The sequence below is a fragment of the Hyperolius riggenbachi genome, chromosome 3, assembly GCF_040937935.1.
Source record: "Hyperolius riggenbachi isolate aHypRig1 chromosome 3, aHypRig1.pri, whole genome shotgun sequence".
Classification (NCBI taxonomy): Eukaryota; Metazoa; Chordata; class Amphibia; order Anura; family Hyperoliidae; genus Hyperolius; species Hyperolius riggenbachi.
This window is the reverse complement of record NC_090648.1, coordinates 111,723,934-111,751,504: the sequence shown is the minus strand read 5'-3', so window position 1 is coordinate 111,751,504 and position 27,571 is coordinate 111,723,934. Positions and strand designations below refer to the sequence as shown.

Sequence of the window (27,571 nt, the reverse complement as noted above, 5' to 3'; positions counted from 1 at the left end):
AGTCTGGAGGCTGTGCTTGCTGGACTTTAATTTTTTTTTTTTAAACACTTTTTCATGCGACCTTTTTACCACATGATTCCCGCATGAATAATGGCTGTTTCCGCATCTTTTTTCCCGCATGCGGCAAACATGCGGAAAATGTTAGTGAATGCTGAAAAAATGCGGAGTTTACCGCTGGCGGAAATATAGCAGTAAAATTTTGCGGTGTTTTGTCATCTTTGTGAATAGAGCCCATTGAGTTGGTTTAAAAATCGCATTGCAATTTCATTTTGCGTGCATTCGAGACTCTTGGGTATTGAACTGTGTATGCCAGCTTTCTTCTATATCCATTCAATGTCAGATCTGAATATTGATCTGATCAAATAGGATCTAAAGCAGGGTTTCTCAACCAGGGTTCCTAGAGGACTCTGCAGGGGTTCCCTGGCATTTTCCGCCATCGTGGGGGAAGTATAATAGAGCACATTATAATAGGGGGTACTGTAAAAAGAAGCAGTAAATTGGGGATCAGAATAATCATGAGCACAGTATAATGAGTGGCAGTGTAATAGGAGTTAGTGAAATTTACAGCCTCACCTACTTTAAAAGACCATGTCTCCGGAAAAATAAATGCGGGGGTTCCTCGAGATTAAAAAATTGTTTGCAGGGGTTCCTTGAGACCGAAAAGTTATTTGCAGGGTTCCTCCAGGGCAGGGGTAGGCAACCCGCGGCTCCAGAGCCGCATGCGGCTCTTTTTCACCTTTGCCGCGGCTCTGGTAGTGTGTTTCAGTGGCTGCGGCGCGCGTGTGAGGTGTGCTGCCGCTGGCCGGCAGCCTATCAGAGAGGCCGCCGGACCGGTGCAGTGCAGGACCTCGGGCGCCCATTTTCCCGTAGCCCTGCAGTGTAATGCAGGCAGGACGTGACGTTGGGAAGGAAGAGGATCGTGGGAGTTGCGTGCCACAAGGAGGTCGGGACCGAAGGTCGGGACAGGAGGAGATCGTGACAGGTCTTCTGACTAAGTAAGTAAATGGGTTTTTCTTATCTGCTGAAGGATTGTGCATATTGGGGTCAGATCTGCTAAAGGATTGTGCATATTGGGGTCATATCTGCTAACAATTTGTGCATATTGGGGTCATATCTGCTAACAATTTGTGCATATTGTGGTCATATCTGCTAACGATTTGTGCATATTGGGGTCATATCTGCTAACAATTTGTGCATATTGGGGTCATATCTGCTAACAATTTGTGCATATTGGGGTCATATCTGATCCTGTATATAGCATTAAGGGAAGAAACAATATATGCAGTGTTAGATTTGTTTTATAATGGTTTTGCGGCTCCCAGTTTTTTTCTCTTTTCGGAAACGGGTCCAAGTGGCTCTTTATGTCTTAAAGGTTGCAGACCCCTGCTCCAGGGTAAAAAGGTTGAGAAAGGCTGATCTAAAGTGTACAAAACTTCAAGGACATCAGAGTTTAAAACATTGGCCACAAAAAAAAAAAAAAAAACTCCCACAATCAGTCCCAGACCAGGCCCCAGCCACAAGTAGTTAGCAACCCTCGAACCAAATATCCATCACCTGCACGTGCAGTTTACTCTTGAATGCAGCACAGATCTATTAGCACCTGTGAGCTCTTGCATGGTGATCAGGAAGGCGCCAGGAGCGGTGTCCAAGAGTGAACTTCACATGCGTGGGTGAGGAATATCCAGCTCAGAGGTGGCAAACAACTTGGGGTGGGGGCTTAGTCCGGGACTCTATGCAAGGAAATGGAGGCTGATCGGGGAAGTGTGTGGGGGGGGGGGGGGGGCTACTTAAAGTTATGTATAGACTCTTTTTGGCCACAGTTTCCAACTCGGAAGTCCTTAAAGAAGCATATAGATACAGTCATGGCTGAAATTGTTGGCACCCAAATCCCAGACATTTTTCCAGAAAATCAAGTATTTCCCACAGAAACGTATTGCAGTAACACATGTTTTGCTATACACGTTTATTTCTTTTGTGTGTATTGGAAAAAAAACTAAAAAAAGAAGGAAAAAAAGCAAATTGGACATAATGGCACACAAGATTCCAAAAATGGGCTGGATAAAATTATTAGCACACTTAACTTAATATTTGATTGCAGACCCTTCGGAAAAAAATAACTAAAAAGCCGTCGCTTCCTATAACCATCAATAAGCTTACGCCACATTTTCGCAGGGGGGCCCAGTGATTTCTAGTTACGTCTCTAATTTAACCTCCACCATATGTCACTGTAGGCACGGTGTTCTTTTCTTTGTAGGCCTCATTCCGTATTCGGTAAACAGTAGGATTATGTGCTTTACAGAAGGCTCTATCTTGGTCTTCTCTGTCCACAAGATGTTTTCCCAGAAGGACTTTGGCTTACTCAAGTACATTTTGGCAAACTGTAGTCTTGCTTTTTTATGTCTGTGTATCAGCAGTGGAGTCCTCCTGGATCTCCTGCCATACTGTTTCATTTAATTTAAATGTCAACGGATAGTTTGCGTTGACACTGATGCTCCCTGAGCCTGCAGGACAGCTTGAATTTCTTTGGAACTTGTTGGGGCTGCTTATCCACCATCTGGACTATCCTGCGTTGCAACCTTTTATCAATTTTTCTCTTCATTCCACGCCCAGGGAGATTGGCTATAGTGCCATGGGTTGCAAACTCCTTGATAATGTAGCACACTGTGGACAAAGACAAATCTAGATCTCTGGAGATGGACTTGTAACCTTGAGATTGCTGATATTTTTCCACAATTTTGGTTCTCAAGTCCTCAAACCGTTCTCTTTTCCTCTTTCTGAAGTCCATGCTTAGTGTGGCACATACAGACACACAATGCAAAGACTAAGGGCTGGTGCACACCGAGCGGCTTTTTGGATCCGCTTGGTCAATGTATCTCAATGGGGTGGTTCACACCAGAGCGGGAGGCGTTTTGCTGAAACGCATACTCCTGGGGTGAGGCATTTTTTGGATTGCGGATGCGTTTCTGCCTCAATGTTAAGTATAGGAAAAACGCAAACCGCTCTGAAAAACGCCTGTTCAGAGCGGTTTTGCCGGCGTTTTTGTCACAGAAGCTGTTCCGTAACAGCTTTACTGTAACAATATACGAAATCTACTACACCAAAAACGCTACACAAAACCGCAAAACGCTAGCTGAAACGCTACAGAAAAATAAGAAAAAGCGTTTCAAAATCTGCTAGCATTTTGCGGATCTGCTAGCGGTTTTTGGTGTGCACCAGGCCTCAGTGAACATCTCTCCTTTTTATCTGCTTTCAGGTGTGATTTTTTAATTGCCCACACCTGTTACTTGCCCCAGGTGAAACAATCTTCTTTATCCACAATTTTGAAAGGGTGCTAATAATTTTGTCCAGCCCATTTTTAGAGTTTTGTGTGACATTATGTCCAATTTGCTTTTATTTCCTCCCCTTTTTTTGTTTTGTTCCAAAACACACAAACATAATAAACATGTGCATAGCAAAACATGTGTTACTGCAATTTCTGGGGTGCCAAAAATGTCAGCCATGACGGTATATCTTGTTGAAATGCTTTTACTGTGGAGGTAGCATCCAGCAACATGGCAATAGATGAAGAGTAATGCTGCAGGTCTCACCTCTACAAAAGTCCATGAGAATGAGCACCTCCCACACATCTCCGCTGCTCATAGAATTAATACTGGAATCTATGTAGCCAACAATGTTCTTGTGTCCAGAGAGATCCCTCTGTGAAGGACAGACAAGGAAGTCATGTAAGCACAGAGAAGACTATTCTTATGACAAATGTAACAAGAAAACAATGCTAATCATACATTACGATTTACTTATGAGAGTAGTGATACATTGAAGTAATACATTTTACAAAGTGGTTGTACAAGGGATGGCAGTGGCATTATCCAACTTATGATCAATACAGACGAGTAGAAGATTGATCAGGGAATGGTAATGAATGCACCACACAGCAACTGCTATTTGTCAGTTCTGATCCCACTTAACTCAGCCATACTGCTGCTTGCTCTGGTAGTTTTCTTCCATTGTCCCTCTGCAAGACTCTGCAAGATACTGTATATCGCCATTACCAAATATATTGTCACTCAATACGCTCCCAATCAATAAATTGTTCAAAATCAATAGAAAGTTTGTTGAGTGTTGATTTGCTTTAAAATTGATCCCTGCTTACAGACCAATTACTGTAAAAAATTACATTTTAATTTAAAAAAAAAAAAAAAAAAAAAAAAGAGAAAGAAAGAAAAATAAGAGCATTTAAAATTAATAAAATTTAAAAAAACAACAACAACAAAAAAAAAAAACACATATCGCAGCAGCAATCAGATGCCACCAACAGAAAGCTCTGTTGGTGGCAAGAATCATGTGTGTTAAGTTGTATGGCTGTGCAGCACACAGTTAAAGCTGCAGTGTACTACATAGTAAAAAATGGCCTGGTCACTAGGGGGGGTGTGAGCCTGTGGTCCTCAAGAGGTTAATACAGATATTTTACAATCCTTCTTTACACTTTAATAGTAGAACATCTGTAAATTTACCGATATTCGATGATTGGCTCTCCAAAGATGTAGATCCTCTAGATCAACAGGGATATGTGAGGGAGCAGGCTGGTGTTATGTTTTCTGGTTGAACTTGATGGACGTACAGTATGTCTTTTTTACAGGGCTGTAGAGTCAGCACAAAAATCTTTCGACTCCAACTCAGACTCCTCAGTTTATGAAATCACCGACTCCAACTCCGAGTCCGGGTACCCAAAATGGATCAGACTCCTCGACTCTGAATCCTTACCAGGGCTTTAGATTTTGTACAAAAATCATCCGACTCCTCAGTTTATGAAATCACCGACTCCACAGCCCTGATTTTTTCAACCCAAATAACTATGCGACAATGAAGAGATCTTGTCAATGCGGACAGAGAACACAGTAAAACACCCCAAAAATTCGACACTTTATTTCTACAACTAAAAAGTTTCCTACTATTGGTAGGTAACCATTTTGTTGGCTTCACGGTCGCACTCCCGTGGACAAGAGTATTTTGCGCAGGCACAGATGCATCATAGTTGGCACCTGCTACGAAGGGGACCCCAGGTAACTGGCTTGGAGAAGAGTTGTGGCGAGGGACACATAGGCTTCTAGGGGCTGGAGGCAGCCCCAGGTAAGTAAATCTGTTATTAGCTTATGCACCTCATGTATGTATACTTTATCTAACTTTTGTTTGTTAATTACCTCAGTAGCGGCAAGCCTCTGGGAAGGTTGCCGGCTCCGCTTACAGGGCACCATTCCAGTGCAGGGTCCTTCTATACCCATTTAACTCATGCCAGTCATATAAATTTCTTGTGGTTTCAAGTGTGGCCGCGAAGAAGTGCATTCAGACTGGGAATGCACGAGTAAGGTCTGCGCATGCCCAACAGAAGGCAGCGGCCACGCATGTGTAAGTCTGGATGCCCAGAAGTGTGGCCAGCAGATGAAGTGGGCTCTATGCTGGACCGGTGGACTCTACTAGAATCAAGGGAAGTTCTGGAGTATTCTGAGGCTTTTGACTACTGAGGTAAGTAACTTTTGTTTTCTAAATCCCCTCACCTGAAGGGAGGATATGGAGGGCTGACCTACTTATTTAATTTTAACAATGCCAGTTGCCTGGCCGTCCTGTTGATCTTTTCCTCCTCTAATACTTTTAGCCAAAGATCCTCAACAAGCATATGCAGATTAGGTGTTTCTGACTGAAGTCTGACTGGATTAGCCACATGCTTGTTTCAGGTGTGTGATTTAGACACTAATGCAGCCAAAGAGGTCATCAGGACTGCCAGGCAACTAGTATTGTTTAAAAGGAACTAAATATGGCAGCCTCCATATCCCCCTCACTTCAGGTTTCCTTTAAGCTAAAGCCTAACATTATGGTCCTAAAATCCCCCTAAACTACTTGCCGCGTGTGAGGATATGTTCTTTATCCTTACGGAAGACACATGCGATAATCTCATGAGGCAATATTACCATGTATATAGTATATAGTAAGATGGCGCCGGGTGCGGATGCCACGGCCACAGGGCTCCGGCCTTTTTTCTGTCTTCTTCCTTAATTCCTCCCTACCGCTCTCACCAGCAACCTCCATCTGCCTGGGTGAGATGCAGGGACCACAGGAGTGTGCGGCAGGCTACCATCGGCTGCCCGGGCTGCTCTGCCGCGAGGGACCGACTACAGGGGAGCACACCAGCTCGCAAGCACGCAGACCTGGGTGAGAGGAGGGACGCGCGCTGACTCCACCGGCTCGGCCTCCGCATTCCGCTGGCTGCTTCCTCCACCACTGTCCCGGTCTGCAGCGGGCTGCCTGCCAGCCTGAAAACATCAGAGCCGAACGCCACTGTCCCTCACGTGACCATCCCCCACGTGCTTGCCAGCCTGAAATCATCAGTGACCGCGGGACCAGGCACTGCAGGGCTCTTTGCCGCTGAGGAGATGCCCTCCTCCCCATGCTGCTGCTCGCCAGGCCAGAGGAATTCCTGCACCAACGTCACTCCTGCACCGTCGGCTGCTGCCACCCACGTGGTCCGAACCTCAGCATTGGGATCTCCGCCGCCGCCAGGGTTTTTTGGAGCCAATGGAGCACACGCAGGATGCCTCAATCCTCAGACCATCGCAACGAAGGAGAGATGGGCAGCCCAGTTTTTTTCTGCAGGGCAGATCACAAGGACTCTAGTACAACACCGCTACTGCCCAGGTGAGCCCCCCATGCTGGCTGCTCTCTCTGTCCTCTGGGCAAGCTGAACTTGCTGGCGACCTCCGGGCCCCTCAGCTGCCATTCCCTGCTCCACCACGCTGTTCCCCGCTCCACCAAATCGTCCCGGGCTGCATGGCCCTATGCATGGCCCTTTCCAACCATCACTGCCCAAGGGGCCTCACTCTCACTTTCATTGTTCTTCTTCCTTATTCTCTCTCTAGCTATCCCTTCTCTCATTCTCTATCCCCCCCCCAGCTTTCTCTCTACTTTTTGTGGACAATTGGTAGCACCTGTCTAGTTGGGAGCGTGTCGCTGTGTAGCGTCCAGTGCCAAAAATGGCAGTGCTCATATCAGCTCTCAGGCTGCTCCTCCAGTCCCACTCTTTTCTGTTCCTGCTATCAGTGTATGTCCTGCTATGTTTGTATTACGTTAATTGTACGTGTATGCTGTAATGCTCTCTGTTTTTGCTTTTGTTTTGCTTTTATTGTTTATACGTATGTACCATGCTTAACTGTATACGACGCTCTGCTTATATGTACGCACAAACTGTAATGTTGTCCTATGTATGCTTGTCCCATGTCTTCGTATGTACCATGCTTAACCGTGCTATTTTCTTGTTTTTCATCAACGACCCTGTATGCGCCAAAATCAATTCTGGGTACAATCCACCGTTGTACTTGGCAAAATAAATTCTGATTCTGACAGAACTTTTACACACAATCTATTTTATAACCTTCTACAAGTTTATACGAGGCTGTAACAGACTGAAATTAACTGAATAGATTCTGACATGTTTCCATTACTTTCAGCCTCACACAACGTAGTGAATAATGTGAAGTATGAGAATGAGTCCGGCTGCTTACTATCCCAACAGAATCATCCGGAATGCATATACATGTGGATATATATTATACATGTGGATGAGACTTCCTAGAAAGTCCATATCAGATTGCAGAGTGTGTGGCCAGAAGTACAATGATGGAAACCACACCTGCTGCTTGCTTAACCACTTGCCGACCGCCCACAGCCCATGGGCGGCGGCAAAGTGGATGCCTTAAGGACCGCAATACGCCTTAGGGCGTTGCGTCCTTTTCCTATGCCGGGGGAGCGATCGCGTCATTGATGACGCGCGCTTCCCCCGGCAACTGGCTCCGCCCACCCGCCGTAACATCCCGCCGGCCATACGGAAGCGCCGGCGGGATGTTAACCCCGCGATCGCCGCTACAAAGTGTATAATACACTTTGTAATGTATACAAAGTGTATTATACAGGCTGCCTCCTGCCCTGGTGGTCCCAGTGTCGGAGGGACCACCAGGGCAGGCTGCAGCCACCCTAGTCTGCACCCAAACACACTGATCTGCCCCCCCCCGCCCACTGATCGCCCACAGCAACAAAACACGCTCAAATTGCCCTCTGACCCCCCCTTATCAATTTGCCAGTGCATTAATTACATCTGTTCTTCCCTGTAATAACCCACTGATCACCTGTCAATCACCTGCCAATCACCTATCACCCATCAATCACCCCCTGTCACCCCCTGTCACTGCCACCCATCAATCAGCCCCTAACCTGCCCCTTGCGGGCAATTTGATCACCCACCCACACCAATAGATCGCCCGCAGATCCGACATCAGATCACCTCCCAAATCCATTGTTTACATCTATTCTCTCCTCTAAACACCCACTAATTACCCATCAATCACCCCCTATCACCACCTGTCACTTTTACCTATCAGATCAGACCCTAATCTGCCCCTTGCGGGCACCCAATCACCCGCCAACACGCTCAGATTGCCCTCTGACCCCCCCTTATCAATTCGCCACTGCATTAATTACATCTGTTCTTCCCTGTAATAACCCACTGATCACCTGTCAATCACCTGCCAATCACCTATCACCCATCAATCACCCCCTGTCACTGCCACCCATCAATCAGCCCCTAACCTGCCCCTTGCGGGCAATCTGATCACCCACCCACACCATCCGATCGCCTGCAGACCCGCAGTCAGATCACCTCCCAAGTGCATTGCATCTGTTCTCTCCTCTAAACACCCACTAATTACCCATCAATCACCCCCTGTCACTGCTACCCATCAGATTAGACCCCCATCTGCCCCTAGGGCACCCAATCACCCGCCCACACCCTCAGACCCCAGCCCTGATCGCCTCGCCATTGCATTACTTGCATCTATTCCCCCCACTAATCACACCTTGAGACACCCATCAATCACCTCCTGTCACTACCTGTCACCCCCTAGCACACCTACCCATCAGATCAGGCCCTAATTTGCCCCGTGTGGGCTCCTGATCACTCGGCCAAACCCTCAGATCCCCCTCAGACCCCCTTCCGATCACCTCCCCAGTGCATTGAGTGCATCTATTTTCCCCTCTAATCACCCCCTGAGACACCCATCAATCACCTCCTGTCACCCCCCTAGCACTCCTATCCATCAGATCAGGCCCAATACAACCTGTCATCTAAAAGGCCACCCTGCTTATGACCGGTTCCACAAAATTCGGCCCCTCATAGACCACCTGTCATCAAAATTTGCAGATGCTTATACCCCTGAACAGTCATTTTGAGACATTTGGTTTCCAGACTACTCACGGTTTTGGGCCCGTAAAATGCCAGGGCGGTATAGGAACCCCACAAGTGACCCCATTTTAGAAAAAAGACACCCCAAGGTATTCTGTTAGGTGTATGACGAGTTCATAGAAGATTTTATTTTTTGTCAAAAGTTAGCGGAAATTGATTTTTATTGGGTTTTTTTCACAAAGTGTCATTTTTCACTAACTTGTGACTAAAAATAAAATCTTCGATGACCTCGCCATACACCTAATGGAATACCTTGGGGTGTCTTCTTTCTAAAATGGGGTCACTTGTGGGGTTCCTATACTGCCCTGGCATTTTAGGGGCCCTAAACCGTGAGGAGTAGTCTAGAAAACAAATGCCTCAAAATGACCTGTGAATAGGACGTTGGGCCCCTTAGCGCACCTAGGCTGCAAAAAAAGTGTCACACATGTGGTATCGCCGTACTCAGGAGAAGTAGTATAATGTGTTTTGGGGTGTATTTTTACACATACCCATGCTGGGTGGGAGAAATCTCTCTGTAAATGGACAATTGTGTGTAAAAAAAAAAATCAAACAATTGTCATGTACAGAGATATTTCTACCACCCAGCATGGATATGTGTAAAAATACACCACAAAACACATTATACTACTTCTCCTGAGTACGGCGGTACCACATGTGTGGCACTTTTTTACACCCTAAGTGCGCTAAGGGGCCCAAAGTCCAATCAGTACCTTTAGGATTTCACAGGTCATTTTGCGACATTTAGTTTCAAGACTACTCCTCGCGGTTTAGGGCCCCTAAAATGCCAGGGCAGTATAGGAACCCCACAAATGACCCCATTCTAGAAAGGAGACACCCAAAGGTATTCCGTTAGGAGTATGGTGAGTTCATAGAAGATTTTATTTTTTGTCACAAGTTAGCGGAATATGACACTTTGTGAAGAAAAACAATTCAAATCAATTTCCGCTAACTTGTGGCAAAAAATAAAATCTTCTATGAACTCACCATACTCCTAACGGAATACCTTGGGGTGTCTTCTTTGTAAAATGGGGTCATTAGTGGGGTTCCTATACTGCCCTGGCATTTTAGGGGCCCTAAACCGTGAGGAGTAGTCTTGAAACAAAAATGACCTGTGAAATCCTAAAGGTACTCATTGGACTTTGGGCCCTTTAGCGCAGTTAGGGTGCAAAAAAGTGCCACACATGTGGTATTGCCGTACTCGGGAGAAGTAGTATAATGTGTTTTGGGGTGTATTTTTACACATACCCATGCTGGGTGGGAGAAATACCTCTGTAAATGACAATCTTGATTTTTTTACACACAATTGTCCATTTACAGAGTTATTTCTCCCACCCAGCATGGGTATGTGTAAAAATACACCCCAAAACACATTGTACTACTTCTCCCGAGTACGGCGATACCACATGTGTGGCACTTTTTTGCACCCTAACTGCGCTAAAGGGCCCAAAGTCCAATGAGTACCTTTAGGATTTCACAGGTCATTTTGAGAAATTTCGTTTCAAGACTACTCCTCACGGTTTAGGTCCCCTTAAATGCCAGGGCAGTATAGGAACCCCACAAATGACCCTAATTTTAGAAAGAAGACACCCCAAGGTATTCCGTTAGTAGTATGGCGAGTTCATAGAAGATTTTATTTTTTGTCACAAGTTAGCGGAAATTGATTTTAATTGTGTTTTTTCACAAAGTGTCATTTTCCGCTAACTTTTGACAAAAAATAAAATCTTCTATGAACTCACCATACTCCTAACGGAATACCTTGGGGTGTCTTCTTTCTAAAATGGGGTCATTTGTGGGGTTCCTATACTGCCCTGGCATTTTAGGGGCCCTAAACCGCGAGGAGTAGTCTTGAAACGAAATTTCTCAAAATGACCTGTGAAATCCTAAAGGTACTCATTGGACTTTGGGCCCTTTAGCGCAGTTAGGGTGCAAAAAAGTGCCACACATGTGGTATTGCCGTACTCAGGAGAAGTAGTATAATGTGTTTTGTGGTGTATTTTTACACATACCCATGCTGAGTGGGAGAAAGATCTCTGTAAATGAACAATTGTGTGTAAAAAAAATTAACAAATTGTCATTTACAGAGACATTTCTCCCACCCAGCATGGGTATGTGTAAAAATACACCCCAAAACACATTATACTACTTCTCCTGAGTACGGCAATACCACATGTGTGGCACTTTTTTGCAGCCTAACTGCGCTAAGGGGTCCAAAGTCCAATGAGCACCTTTAGGCTTTACAGGGGTGCTTACAATTTAGCACCCCCCAAAATGTCAGGACAGTAAACACACCCCACAAATGACCCCATTTTGGAAAGTAGACCCTTCAAGGTATTCAGAGAGGGGCATGGTGAGTCCGTGGCAGATTTCATTTTTTTTTGTCGCAAGTTAGAAGAAATGGAAACTTTTTTTTTTTTTTTTTTTTCTCACAAAGTGTCATTTTCCGCTTACTTGTGACAAAAAATAATATCTTCTATGAACTCACTATGCCTCTCAGTGAATACTTTGGGATGTCTTCTTTCCAAAAAGGGGTCATTTGGGGGGTATTTATACTATCCTGGAATTCTAGCCCCTCATGAAACATGACAGGGGGTCAGAAAAGTCAGAGATGCTTGAAAATGGGAAAATTCACTTTTTGCACCATAGTTTGTAAACGCTATAACTTTTACCCAAACCAATAAATATACACTGAATGGGTTTTTTTTTATCAAAAACATGTTTGTCCACATTTTTCGCGCTGCATGTATACAGAAATTTTACTTTATTTGAAAAATGTCAGCACAGAAAGTTAAAAAAATCATTTTTTTGCCAAAATTCATGTCTTTTTTGATGAATATAATAAAAAGTAAAAATCGCAGGAGCAATCAAATAGCACCAAAAGAAAGCTTTATTAGTGACAAGAAAAGGAGCCAAAATTCATTTAGGTGGTAGGTTGTATGAGCGAGCAATAAACCGTGAAAGCTGCAGTGGTCTGAATGGAAAAAAAGTGGCCGGTCCTTAAGGGGTAGAAAGCCCTAGGTCCTCAAGTGGTTAAAGTGAACCAGAGACGAAGCACCCTTGTGTATTTTACCATAGAAATCAGTGGGAACATTAGAGAAAACATTTACCATGCTCTCTGTTCCATCCTCACTGCTAAAAGTGTCTGTTATCTAGCTGAGATAAGAATCCCGGACTGAGCATTGATTCTGGCTTTGCTATAATGACTCAGCTATAATGATTCCTGAGCAAAGCCAGCAGGGGGCAGGCTTGGACTTGAAGACAGCAAAGAACACAGTCTCAGCTATAATTATTCTGTAGCAAAGCCAGACCGACTGCTTAGTCGGGATTCTTATCTTAGAGGTGATAACAGGCAAATTAAACAGAGAACAATGTAACAAAGAGCAGATTAGGTGTTTACTGTCATGTTCCCACTGATTTATAAGGTAAAATACATGAGGTTGCTTCATCTCTGGTTCTCTTTAAGCTTGTCAGGGCCCTTTTACACTTAATCAGTTGCTCTTAGTTAAAACGGAAAGAAAACTGATTTTCAAAGAAAGTAATGCCCATGTTTTCCTATGGTACCTTTCCCACTTAACGTGTTTTAACTGAAATATTCTTCCCAATGCACTGCTATGGAAATGCACTGCTTGGCAAATGTGACAAACATGGCGTTACTAACTAAACATTGCTATTCAGCTGCATGTAATTGCACCCAAACGGTGCTTGTGGCCGGCAGCTGTCCGAGGCCTTAAAGGACATACAAGGTGAAAGGGAACAGCAATCGTTACTCAGCTGGTGCTTCTTCCTGCCCCTAGATGTCTTCAGAGTCCCTCGCCGCAGCTCCAGTGGTCCCAGCTGTCCCGCTGGCAGACCGTGAAGCTCGGCGAATAGTCGTCAGGTCGGCATTTCACCGCATGTGCAGGCGCACATGGACGGCCGTGCGCCCATTTCATCGAGTGTGTACTACGCAAACTAGCAGGCGAGGCCGTGCACGCCCGCACATTCACAGAAGCGCCAACCCACCAACAGGTCATCGAGATTCACGGGTGGCCAGCAGGGCAGCACGGAGCCCCGGAGCTGTGGCAAGGTACTCAGAAGACATCTAGGGGCTGGAAGAAGTACCAGGTAAGTAACAATTGCTGACCCTTTTCACCAACTTCATGTCCTTTAAGAGGCATTTATTTGCTTCCTAACCCTGTCCTCAAGGCCCACCAACAGCACATTTTGCAAAAAAAAACAAAAAAAACACAAAAATACACAAGTGAGGCAATTAGTGTCTCACCAGAGCTGATTAAGTACCTTGGTAGATCTCCACAAAACATCCATTGCTGTTGGTACTTGAGGACAAGGTTGGAAAGCCCTACTCTTGGAGTCTTCTGCACCAATGTATACATCAGATCTAATTCTCTTACCATGATTTGTATCTCCCTCTTGCAGACCTGGAGGTCATGTTCATTATTCACATACATGCGCTTCAGAGCACGTCGCATCCCGTTGCTGGTGTGCACCAGGAAGACCAACGCAAATCCTCCTGCAAAGACAACAAAAAAGTATAGTTAGCCACAGACACAACGCCCCAAGATAACAACCCTATAATATTAATGAATACAGTCTGCAAGGCTGCTATACTGGCTTCCTGCAATCTCTGCATCTATTATCGGCCCGCAATGTTTTTCCATCACCTGGGGCCTGATCTATTCTGGAATGGATGCAGGAAGTGAGAACCACTTTGTTCGGAGCCTCTCTCCTCTGAAAGTTATTTTTATAACAGCCAGCATACATCTTGATAAGGTGCGGACAATGAGATTAAAAGGAACAGATGGAATTCCGCCGTACAGCTACACGGCTAACACGTTATTAAACTATTTTATTTATGACTAAGCCAGACAGAGATCCATCAGCTTCAAATGTATACAATTCTTCAAAGGCCCCTACTGTGGTTATGCACTCGCCATAAACATCCCTATATGACGAAACTGCAATGGTTCTCCCGGAGGCTCATTAAAATCTGTTCAGCCGCAGAGTATTCGCTATAAGGCTCTGGTGTGATGGGAAGATTGTGTAGACACAGTGTGGGTCATATATAAAAACGTCACAACCACTGAAAAACCCCATCCATTCATTTTAAAGAGAATCTGTATTGTTAAAATCGCACAAAAGTAATCATACCAGTGCGTTAGGGGACATCTCCTATTACCCTCTATCACAATTTCGCTGCTCACCGCCGCATTAAAAGTGGTTAAAAACAGTTTTAAAAAGTTTGTTTGTAAACAAACAAAATGGCCACCAAAACAGGAAGTAGGGTGATGTACAGTATGTCCACACATAGAAAATACATCCATACACAAGCAGGCTGTATACAGCCTTCCTTTTTAATCTCAAGAGATCATTTGTGTGTTTCTTTCCCCCTGCATCTCTCATGCACTGAAGTGTCAGGCTGTTTCTTCCTGCAGAGTGCAGACAGCTCTGCCTGTATGTAATTCCTCAGTATGTGAAAGCCCAGCCAGCTCAGAGGAGTATTTATTCAGCTTGTAAAAGATAATAGAGCAGAGAGAAGCTGCACTAATCTAAATAACACAGGCAGTGTGCAGAGAGGAGCCTGGAGGGGGGAAATGCATCACAGAACCACAACACTGAAGAACTTGACAGCCTTCCAGACACAGGCTGACAAGTCTGACGAGAGAGATAAGTTGATTTATTACAGAGATGGTGATAGTAGAACGTGCTGCAGTAAGCCAGAGCACATTAGAATAGAGTTTGGAACTTGTAGGATGGAAGAAAACCGGATGAAATTTTTGTTACGGAGTCTCTTTAATAAATTGGCATTGTTACGATCACTGGAAGCAAAACACATACCGTAACTTGCTTTTTAAAAGACAAGCTAAAAAAAAAAAAAAAGAAAACAACAACTCTTCTGAGACGCTCGTTCCATGCAATAATCTAGTATGCAGTATATACCAGGGCTGTGGAGTCGGTACAAAAATCCGACTCCTCAGTTTAGGATTCCACCGACTCCGACTCCTCTAATTTGCATATTACAATCTTGTTGATTTGAAAGTATGTAACATGAAATTCGTCTCTTAACTGCCAACGCTTAGGAATTTCAAAAGACAACTGAAGTGAGATGGATATGGAGACTGCCATATGTATTCCCTTTAGTCATAGACTAAAACTAGTCCTTGGTAAGAGTACTTGTAAAAGGTACAGGCCGGAACAAAGAACATCTATCAGGCCCTAGGCAATGTAACTGTGGGTACATGTAAGAGTGATGTGCAGGTACTCTGCAGGGGAATAAGGAGATTCTTCCTCTATTACACATTCTTCATGTACAATCTGAACCAGGTTTATGGGTGATAGACAACACCTCTGTTCAATATGCACAACATTCTCAGAGGATTCCCTGCAGCTCTGTGGGGAGTGCATATGTATAGTACTACTGTGTAACAAAGTAAACCTGAGACAGATAACATTAAAGTTGTATACATACCTGGGGCTTCCTCCAGCCCCCTTCAGGCTAATCAGTCCCTCGCTGTCCTCCTCTGCCACCTGGATCTTCTGCTATGAGTCCAGGTACTTGAGCCAGTCTTGCTTAGTTTGCATGCACACACTCCGCCGCTGGGAGCGTACACCTGCGCAGCACTATTGAGCAGGTGCAGAACGCTCCTGGCTGTAGGAGCGGCACGTGGCCGGACAGCGCTGACTGGCTGAAATACCGGGACTCATAGCAGAAGATCAAGGTGGCGGAGAGGGACAGCGAGGGACTGATTAGCCTGAAGGGGGCTGGAAGAAGCCCCAGGTATGTATAAAAAAAACCTTTTCTTTTCATCCGTCTCAGGTTCCCTTTAATTCATAGCCACCAAACCAAATTTTAACATATCAAGTGATTTGATTTCATGAGCAAAGGGAGTGCATACATTTGCATAAATCAAAATCAACGCAGAATTATTTCCATCTCATTGACCATCTCTATTAGTGACACGGCTACACATCAGGCTCTATACTTACAGCATAGATGTTATTTAGTACATATGTTACGGCCAGAACCCGAAGTGTGGCCACTTCACGTTCTGGCCGGCAACTTCGGGTTCTGGCCGGTCAATGTGCGAATTGGCCGCTGCGCTGCGGCCAATGTTAGAAATGGAATGTTTCCTTCTGAAGATTAATGTGTTTTCTGGCCGTCTCTGGCCAAATGTAGCAAAACTTACTTAATTTAATGAAATGAAGCCGGCGGCAATTAACGGATGAAGCCGCCGGCTTCAGCTATCTCTCCTCCCCCTGCCTCTCTCTCTCCTATGGGCGCTGCAGGAGGGGGGGGGGGGACACACGAGTCGTTCTTGGCTGCAGGGAAGCAGAGCGGGGAGGCTCTGCAGGAACGGCAGGATTGCCTGCCGCGACGAACGACTCTGGGGGACACATGTCCCCCCCCCCCCATCCTCACGGCTGCTAGTATTGGGGAGGAGAGGAGGCAGGGGGGAGGAGAGAGAACGGAAGCTGCCGGCTTCATTTCATTAAATTAAGTACGTTTTGCTACATTTGGCCAGAGACGGCCAGAAAACACATTAATCTAAACAGGGAAACATTCCATTTCTAACATTGGCCGCAGCCCTGCGGCCAGTTCGCACATTGACCGGCCAGAACCCGAAGTGGCCGGCCAGAACCCGAAGTGGCCACACTTAGGGTTCTGGCCGTAACATATATAAGAGATTTCTGTGTACACATCATATATACGGTCACAATCAGATGTGTATATCTGACTTTAAAAATATGGGGACTGCTTTATTGAAGCAGCACAAGTAACTAATTTTGATGGGTTTATTTCATTTTTGTGGACTAAGCACAGCTATTACTGTATGTATAAATTATTTATGATGACTATTATCTGAGAAATAGAACATTTTATCATATTTTCTATTTTAATTACAGTTTAAATTCATTAGGAGTCGGAGTATTTTTTCCCCGACTCTGACTCCAGGCACCCAAAATTGCCCTGACTCCGACTCCACAGCCCTGGTATATACAGGTGTCCCATGACGTAATTTATAGTGTTGACTTTTGAATTTGGCAATGTGTGGTTCTGAACCCGAACATGCCCATTCAGCACCATTTCAGTACGGAACAGCTTGGAAGGGGGAAGTTTCGAAGATAAGTGAAAAACATCTGTCCTGCTGTGGTGTGCTAAATGCCGATGTTCCGGTTCCAAACCATGCATTGCCGAATCCAAACATCAACACTACAATATTCAAGACAAGACACATCTATATTGCCTTTTTCTCTTGGAGGACTCAAAGTGCTAGAGCTGAAGCCAATAGGGCACGCTCTACCGGCAGTAGCAGTGTTAGGGAGTCTTGCCCAAGGTCTCCTCATTGAATAAGTGCTGGCTTACGGAATAGGAAGAGCCGAGATTCAAATCCTGGTCTCCTCTGTAAGAGGCAGAGACCTTAACCCAGGTGTCCCCAAACTTTTACGGTCAAGGGCCGGATCAACCTACTTCAGACTGCTGGGGGGCCGGAGTATACATAAAATGTTGCTGAAAAACATTACATTGAATCTAGGTATTGATTCACCCCAATCATGCACAGAGGAGAGCTCCCAGCAGCAGCCATTCAGTCATGCGGTGCTCAAAGAAACTCTTTGTGCATCAGACAGTAAAGCATACTTAGGTGACAACCTGCCTTCCAGTTGGACAGCAGTGTCACTTAATGCAGAATTGGATGCCAGCGAATTACTGCTCACTGGCTTCTACACTATGTGGTGCCAGTCCGGCTATTCTATATGTGGGCCGCTGATATTTAAAAGTGCAGTGGGCCACATCTTTAAGTTATACATTTTGTGTTTGGGGGCCAGTGAAAAAGCCTCAGGGGTCCGCATTCAGCCTGCGGGCCGCAGTTTGAGGACCACTGCCTTATGCTGGGAATACACGTTTCGTTTTTGCCTTCGTTTTAGCCTTCGTTTCGATTGTGCCTTTTGTCCTTTTCGATCCCGAAATAATCGATCGTACGGTTAATATCACCACCCACTGTTTCGGGGTTTTTTTCCGATTCTGATGGTTTCGTTTTTCCAATGATCGAAGGCTGCAAAGAAACGAAACGTAGTACAGGGACGGACGGCATAAACGAATATATAATCGATCTGAACAGCCATCAAGCCTACCAATGGTTCGATTAGATGGATAAAGAGAGATAATATCAAACATGTTCGATCACTAGTCGTTCGTTTTCGGGGTCTATTAATTGAAACTATAATGAGATTATGACTATTTTCACATACGTTTTCAACACTCGATTCGTTTACCAAACGAATCGAAGGCTAAAACGAAGGCAAAAACGAAACGTGTATTCCCAGCATTAACCAGTACACTATTCCACCAATTACATGGCACGCTGGATCTGTAATTGACATAGACAGAGGAATGACAAACAAGTGCACCATATTCTCATTTACCCCACCAGCCACAAGACGCTCACTCGTGCACAGCCCTGTTGTCTCTTCTCCCCTCGCCGATGAGTTTTCACCTATAACTGAGAATTGAGTTTGTCCAGCACTTGTGCACAACAGTGTCACTGTAACAATTGAGCAATGGTTCACAAGGGGTGACACAGCATGAGTGCGAGCCTTAAAGAGACACTGAAGCGAAAAAAAAAAATATGATATAGTGAATTGGTTGTGTACTATGAATAATTACTAGACGATTAGCAGCAAAGAAAATATTCTCATACTTTTATTTTCAGGTATATAGTGTTTTTTCTAACAATGCACCATTCTATAATATGTGCAGATTACACAACACTCAGCATTCAAAATGATTCTTTCAGAGCAGTCTGTGAAGTAATGACCTCTCCTCTAGCAGAGGAAAAGTAAATAGTCCAGGAACAGTTGAGATAATAAAAGTCAGATAACAGCCCTCCCCACGACTAACTTAGTCAGAGAGATTAAAGAGAACCAGAGATGAAGCACCCTCTTGTATTTTACCTTATAAATCAGTGGGAACATGACAGTAAACACCTAATCTGCCCTTTGTTTCATTGTTCTCTGTGTAATCTGACTGTTATCACCTCTGATAAGAACCCCCGACTGAGAAGTCAGGCTGCTCCGTCTAGCTTTGCTACAGAAAGATTATAGCTAAGTCTGTCTTCTGTGGTGTTATTTCAAGCCCAAGCCTGCCCCCTTGTGGCTTTGCTATAATGACTCAGCAATAATCATTCCCAGCAAAGCCAGATTTAATTGCTCAGTCTGGGATTCTTGTGACTGCTGATAACAGACACTTTTAGCAGTGAGGGTGAAACAGAGAGCATGGTAAGTGTTTTCTCTAATGTTCTTACTGATATATATGGTAAAATACATGAGGGGGCTTCGTCTCTGGTTCCCTTTAATGGCTTGTTTGCATAACAACTGGAGTTTCTCAACTCTTCCTGTACTGGAAACAATTACACTGATGTATCTGATCTTAATGTTTTATTTCATAGCTGTGCTACACATACAAATCATAATATCATTTTTTTTTTCGCTTCAGTGTCTCTCTAACCCTAGGCAAAGCTACCCAGGAGAAGCACAGTGGTACGTTCATGCTGAATTCACATAACTCTGTGTGTTGCCTGTTCCTCTACCTGTTTCCTCTGGTCCCCGTATTCGTTCCTTGAAAAATTTGACTTTTGGCTAAAGCCAAACTTTAAGAAAAGCTTGCGGTAATGTTCCCTCCTATCCCTCTCCCATTCCCTCCTCTTCCCCGCCCATTAACCACTTGAGGACCCACCCTTTACCCCCCCTTAACGACCAGCGTTGTTGTTGCTGATCTGTGCTGGGTGGGCTCTCCAGCCCCCAGCACAGATCAGCGTGCAGGCAGAGCGACCAGATCGCCCCCCTTTTTTTCCCCACTAGGGGGATGATGTGCTGGGGGGGTCTGATCGCTCCTGCCTGCGGGTGTTGCGGGGGGGGGCACCTCAAAGCCCCCCTCCGCGGCGAAATCCTCCCCCTCCCTCTCCTACCTGGCCCCCCTGGTGTTCCGGGCTGCACAGGACGCTATCCGTCCTGTGCAGCCAGTGACGGGACGTCCCCTGTCACATGGCGGCGATCCCCGGCCGCTGATTGGCCGGGGATCGCCGATCTGCCTTACGGCGCTGCTGCGCAGCAGCGCCGTACAAATGTAAACAAAGCGGATTATTTCCGCTTGTGTTTACATTAAGCCTGCGAGCCGCCATCGGCGGCCCGCAGGCTATTCACGGAGCCCCCCGCCGTGAATTGACAGGAAGCAGCCGCTCGCACGAGCGGCTGCTTCCTGATTAATCAGCCTGCAGCTGGCGACGCAATACTGCGTCGCTGGTCCTGCAGCTGCCACTTTGCCGACGCGCGTTATGAGTGCGCGGTCGGCAAGTGGTTAAGGGGAGGGGGGAAATCGATGGGAAAAGGATGCTGGCTGTAGGAAACAAATGTGGCAAGCCTGCCTCTTCCGGTCTTAAATATGTTTAGAAGCCTCCATCTCTGGAACAGCAGGCTGCAGGAGGATCTGGGAAACCTGTGAACAAATAGCGTGAGGCTTCTTACTATTGAGGTACCTACAGCAAGACTCCTAGTTTGCAGCATGGGCAGGGATTGCCTGATGCCGGATACATGTGCTTGCAGGTTTCTTGAGCAGCCGGGCCGAAAAAGCACCCCCCCCCCCAGCTGAAAATACTTACCGAGCCTCCAGGTGCCATCTTCTACCCTTCCCGTAGCTCCTGATGGCTTTCCGAAGTCCTCTGTGTACGGCTCCCAGCACGTCACCTGACCCATGCACCTGGGAGCCATGCATGGACACCGGAAAGCCGAAGGGAGCTGCAGGAAGGGTAGAAGACTGCGTCTGGAGGCTCGGTTAGTATTTTCTCCCCTGCAAACCCCCCAAAGCACTGTCCCTGTTATCCCCCTCAGGCATACCGGTTAGCTGAGACTTCCAGTTGCCCGAGTTCCAGATAATGAGGACTTTGCTGTATTTTGTTTTTTTATTTCATTTTTACTTCAGGTATGCTTTAAATGCAATCCGTCGTCATAAGCAGACTCACTTCCTTTGTGATTCCTGAGGCCCACACATGTAAGCAGGGTGGACACAAACACAATTATTCTGGCTGTCTGCTTTAGAACAGCTAATTTGAATACTAGCTGCCTCACAGCTTCAGAAACGGAGGATGAATTAATCACAGGTCATTACAAGTGAAAGCCGCAGCTCTTCCTTAGAAATCAGAGCACAGAGAATGTTGAGACTACCGTCTTCCTCAACACAAACCTACTATTACTAGTCATACTAATCCAAGCTCCTGTCTTCATTTCTAATTAGGTAGTCTATCCATTTGTTGTTTGCCTAATAAACAGTATCCACCTGTTTAATCTAGTAATGTTTATAACATAGGCTTGTCACACACAATAGGAATATCCAACAAGGAGCCGTGAGTGTTGGGCCCTCTCCAGCCTGGCTTCCACTATCAGCATTCCACAGAAACAGTCCTCACTAAAGGTGCAAATGACCTGTTCATTGCAAAATCCAAAGGCCTATATTCTGTACTAATACTCCTCTACCTTCGACACTGTTGATCTTTCTCTGCTTCTCCAGACCCTCTCGTTACTGGGGATCAATGGCCTAGCGCATTCCTGGATCCAATCTTACCTGTCTGGACGTTCCTTCAATCTCCTACTCCAATACCAACTCCTCTTCACGTCCACTGTCTGTTGGGTGTGCCACAAAGCTCTGCCCTTGGACTGCTTCCCCATTTACCCTCATGACCTGGGACAATTAATAAGCTCTTTTGGTTTTCAATATCATCTCTATGCTCTCCAACAATGGAAATTCTGGTACTGACAGTCTTTAGCTATCCTAACTTCCATTACCCATATTGGGCCTAAATTCTTAATAGTCCCTAGTCTATGATTAACCCTTCTATGGTTCGAGAGCCAACTTGACCCTCCTTGTTTTCTACAGGTAGTTTTCTAGGTCAGTTATTGTCATCATTGAGTTGTCTCTCTTTTCTCCCTAGCTTTAAATGCTAACCTCGAGATTTTCTCTTGCTTCTGTATCCACATTATTGTAAGTGTATTTTGTCTGTAGACTTTCTTACAATTGTCGATCATGGACCATAAACACTTTCTTGACTTACCAACAAACTTGCATTAGTATTCAATTACTTTTGCCTTTTATATGTATGCTAGGTATCTTGCTTTAGGCCCAGTGCACACCAAAAACCTCTAGCAGATCTGCAAAAACGCTAGAGGTTTTTGAAGCAGATTTTCAGAGCAATTTTAGGCATGTTTAGAGAGGTGTTATAAACATGCCTAGTGTTTTTGGAGCGTTTTTTTTGTAGCAGATTTCATATATTGTTACAGTAAAACGGTTACTGAACAGCTACTGTAACAAAAATGCCTGGAAATCCGCTCTGATCTAGCATTTTTCAGAGCGGTTTGATCCGTTTTGATCTAGCGTTTTTCAAAGCAGTTTGAGCTTTTCCTATACTTTACATTGAGGCAGAAACCGCAAAAATGCTGCAGGCGCCACGTTTGTGGATTGCTAAAAACCTCAAACCACTGGTGTGCACCATTCCATTGAGATACATTAGCCAAGCGTTTTCACAGGCGGCAGCGGTTTTGAAAAAACGCTACCAAAACGCTTGGTGTGCGCCAGGCCTTATTCTGGAAAATGTAGATCTGGACTGATCTGTGTGTTAGAGCCCTAAGTATGTCAGAAAAGGAGTGGTACACATGCAACATTCACAATTGGCACAATTGAAAATTTTGAGACCTTGTAGCAATTTTACCAGAGCCATACCATTCACAAGGACCAGATTCCCTGTTTAATAAAGGACTTCATAATTGGACTGCAATCAGGCTATTATGGGATTGGTGAGTCCTGTTGCTAGAGGCGGTTCTATTGCACACTACTTTCTGCATTCCCCGGCTTTGCTGCAACTCCTCATTTCCTGCTTGGCGATGCAAGTCACAAACATGCAGACTGTTTAATGCAGGGCTGTGGAGTCGGTACAAAAATCTTCCGACTCCAACTCCTCAGTTTCTGAAACCACGACTCCGAGTACCCAAAATGGCTCAGACTCAGACTCGTTAGTCGGCTGTGGATTTTGTACAAAAATCATCCGACTCCGACTCCTGACTCCGACTCCTCAGTTTATGAAATCAACAACTCTGACTCCAACTCTGACTCCGGGTACCCAAAATTGCCTCGACTCCGACTCCACAGCCCTGGTTTAATGCTTTCTTCATTATGAGAGCTGGCTTCAGTTGATCTTGCTATTAACTTGTGCCATTATGGACTTGAAGTATACAGCATTTGAACAGAAGTTTAAGGAACTACATCTAACGGTATATTGGTAAAAGGCATTGTTCCATAGCTATATAGCCCTCAGAGGGAATATCTTTTGCATTCAACACCTGGAAACTTGCTAATCTCAAGGAGATCCCCACTGTATGCATGGAAGAGTGTGCTGTATGGTGTACTAGGGTTATAGCTAACTTATATGGCATGTGTTTTGGCTGGCAGGCGAAGTTCGCATAGGTTTGTTTTTAAATTTGCATTTTGTGCCATTTTGTGTCAATAAAGTATTCATTTTTACGTTTTTTTCATGTTCACCCTTGTAGCTTGAAACGTATGTAGACTTAAAAGGACAATTGTAGCAAGAGTAATATGGAGACTGCCATATTTATTTCCTGTTAAGCAATACTACTTGCCTGGTCATCCTGCTAATCCCTTGCCTCTAATGCTGGGCATACACGGTGGGTTTATGCGCCGGAATCGAGCCGCTGGCTCGATGCCGGTGCGTCCCCCTCATTCGCGTAGATAGATTCCCGCTCGTCCCCGCGGGCACTTCTTTATCAGCCGCTCGTTTCTTCCATTGTCCGCCCGTGGGGATCAAGCACAGAATCAATCCGGTTGGATATTATCAATTGAGCCATTAGCGGCTCGATTGATTATAACAATCTAGCCGTGTATGCCCAGCATAATACTTTTAGCCATAGACCCTGAACAAGCATGCAGCAGATCAGACGTTTCTGACATTATTGTCAGATTTGAAAAAAGATTAGCTGCATGTTTGTTTCTGGTGTAATTCAGACACTATTTCAGCTAAATAGATCAGCTGAACCCAAACCTTCGGGAGCAAGGACATGGCGTCACAGGGCTTTCAACCTGCGCAGGCGTACGTGTGACCATGCACATGCAGCCATGCGGACTTCTTCTCCCGGGTCCAAGCTGCCGACCCAGAGGAGGGTTGGAGCCTGGTCCGGACACTTTTGCAAGCACTTGGACGAAGATGAGGGGGAAAAGGAGAACACAGACCACATCCCAGGAGATTTATGCATCTAAATAAGTGATTACTTTTTTTTTTTTTTTTAAAGGCAGTCACTTTGGATATCCTTTCAGTGTCTCAGAGTTAAAATACATAACCTATCGACCTTTCCCAATTTCTTCCCTGCCCTCAGAAGTTGTATTCTGACAGGAAATCTTTTATGGCTGCAATTTGCCTATCAGTGAGGTAAACTATATTATCAACAAAAGTAGACAAGACAGAGGCTGTCACTTGCATGCCTGAAAATTAACGGTTTAAAAAAAAAAAAACAGCCTGGTTATTATGTTTTGCGCTGTACATACACATGTTTATCTCATCAGGACATATGCTGCCTCGGGTACACTTTAAGCATGAGATCTAAAGAATTCTCAACTCTCATAGTCACATGTTATGCTATAGCTCGTCCTAGAGAAGTACATGGAAAGTTTTATAAAGCCAAAACTGCTCCCAGCTATAGACAAGCACATCCGTATTCGGGTGTCAGTGATCTGTGAGCGTTACACTGAGCAAATGCCACTTCATCTGGCACAGTACAAAGTAGCAATAATTAGGCTTGTCATTTTTTGGCTTGTGAAGTTCTGGGGGGAAAAAAAAGGACTTTGAAACCTGTGAGCGATTAAAAAATATCATCTACTAAAAGCTATGAGTCAGGGCAGGCGGAAACTGCAGTAGAAGGCTTTGGGAATCCTGCCAGGCATTTTTTATTGTAAGATGAGGAATTGGTGAATTTAGCAGAGCTAAAGTGACACAGCATGACTCAGAGGACACTTGTAAACCTGCAATTATGGCGACACTGAACCAACACGGCGGGCAGAAACAGGTGACATCATGCACCTGGCCCCTTCACCCATATTTTCATATGACTGTGCAGAAAGCAAACAGGAGTATATATTCTGAGGTAAAATCTAAGTCCAGCTGTAGGCAAACATGAGACAAGTCAACTCAATATGCTCCTTTATCAAAATAGTATTACTGTAGAATCATAGCAGGGTTTGCCCTCATGAGGAAACGTGAGAACCCCTCTGTCAGTGGTTTATAATGTGCTTCTTTTTACCAGCATTCAAACATACAAAATAGCTGTGCTCATCCTACTCAGACCATATATAGGGAAAAGGGCAGAGAAAAGGGAGATGCATTACTGTAAGTGCAAGCTCTCAGTGTAAGGGTTAAAGCGAACCCTTACCTGGGGCTTCTCCAAGCCCCCTGCAGCCATCCTGTCCCTCGCCAGTTCTCAAAGATCCTCCGGTCCCATGCCGTGGCTCCTTTTCTTCACCGCCAACGTACAAGTCGATAGCCACAGCCACTGACGCTCCCGTGGTTAGGAGCATCCTGCACAGGCACAGTATGAGAAAACCTCTACTGCACCTGCGCTGGACGCTCCCGGCGCAATGGACAGCGACTGAACAAAGAGATACGAATCATTTTGTACCGGCACAAGACAGGACGGCTGCAGGGGGCTGGGAGAAGCCCCAGGTAAGTGGAACTCTTTTAAAAAAAAAACGTATTTTGGATTCGCTTTAATACGGATTTGCATTTGATTTGGCCACATCCCTTTGCAACTCCAGCTATAGTGAAAAAGTGGATGGGCATACTTAATTCAAAGACCCAGGAGCAGTGGTCAGTGGGCATGCTGGCAGCCAATTGTAGCCTGCTCGCTATCTGTGCACTACTATAGGCCTGCATTGATTACCTCAAAAGCACCAGCCAGTGAGACCTTTCTGTGTAAGCTGCTGCCTGATTACTGAGGGAATTTCCTGTCAGCGGTGACTTGCTTGTGCATGGCTGCAACACTACAGTATCATCCAGGCTGCATAGAAATGTGGACCGGAGGAGCACACTAAAGGCTCATACACACCTCAGACTATAGTCTTTGGAAAATAAAAGATCACAGACCAATCTTACCACCCTTCATGTAGTATGAGAGCCATACCTTCACAGTCTATTCTATTTCCCATTTTCTATGGAGCTGAACTCCCCATCAGACAGAAATCTTTGCAAGATGCTGCACACACAGATGCTGTACAGACACAAAAGATCAGTATCTGCAAAAGATCTGTTCCTGCCACAGATCCGTTCCTGCAAATTGCATTCATAGTCTATGACCGTGATGGCTAACCTTGGCACTCCAGCTGTGGTGGAACTACAAGTCCCATTAGGCATTGCAATTCTCTGACAGCTCTAAGCATAACTCGGGGAGGCAGAGGCATGATGGGATTTGTAGTTTTGTCACAGCTGGAGTGCCAAGGTTAGCCACCACTGGTCTATGAGATCTGCAGATCATCATACACACCTTGTTTAACAGACATTCATCTGCAGATCAGACAATCATCTGCAGATCTGAAAATCCATCCTGGTGGATCTGATCTGCAGATGAATGTCAGTTAACCTCCTTGCCGGTCTAAAAAATCCGGCAAGGAGGCAGCGCCGCACTTTTTTTTTTTTTTTTTTTTAAATCATGTAGCGAGCCCAGGGCTCGCTACATGATAGCCGCTAAGCGGCGGCATCCCCCCACCCACTCCGATCGCCTTCGGCGATCAGAGTATGCAGGGAATCCCGTTGAGAACGGGATTTCCTGCAGGGCTTCCCCGGTCGCCATGGCGACCGGGCGGGATGACGTCACCGACGTCATAGACGTCGTGACGTCAGAGGGAACTCCGATCCGCCCCTTAGCGCTGCCTGGCACTGATTGGCCAGGCTGCGCAGGGGTCTGGGGCGGGGGGGGGGGCGGCTCGGCGGGTAGCGGCGAATCGGCGGCGATCGCGACCTACACGCAGCTAGCAAAGTGCTAGCTGCGTGTAGGGAAAAAAAATTATGCAAATCGGCCCAGCGGGGCCTGAGATATCCTCCTGCGCAGGTTACCCCGAGCTGAGCTCGGGATAACCGGCAAGGAGGTTAAACAAGGTGTGTATGATGATCTGCAGATATCATAGACTATGAATGCATTTTGCAGGGACGGATCTTTTGCAGGGACGGATCTTTTGCAGGAACAGATCTTTTG

General features: G+C 45.4%; 1 protein-coding gene across 11 annotated transcripts in view; it reads right to left on the bottom strand.

The window, feature by feature from the left end:
* Positions 1-27,571, bottom strand: part of AAK1 (AP2 associated kinase 1) — a 187,129-nt gene that overhangs the window by 111,953 nt on the left and 47,605 nt on the right. For all 11 annotated transcript variants that reach the window (XM_068274792.1, XM_068274794.1, XM_068274797.1 and 8 more), the window contains exons 2-3: positions 13,672-13,790; positions 3,588-3,696 (exon numbers count right to left, since the gene is read on the bottom strand). In XM_068274792.1, the coding sequence (XP_068130893.1) occupies positions 3,588-3,696; positions 13,672-13,790 (228 nt within the window). The remainder of the gene's footprint in view (positions 1-3,587; positions 3,697-13,671; positions 13,791-27,571) is intronic.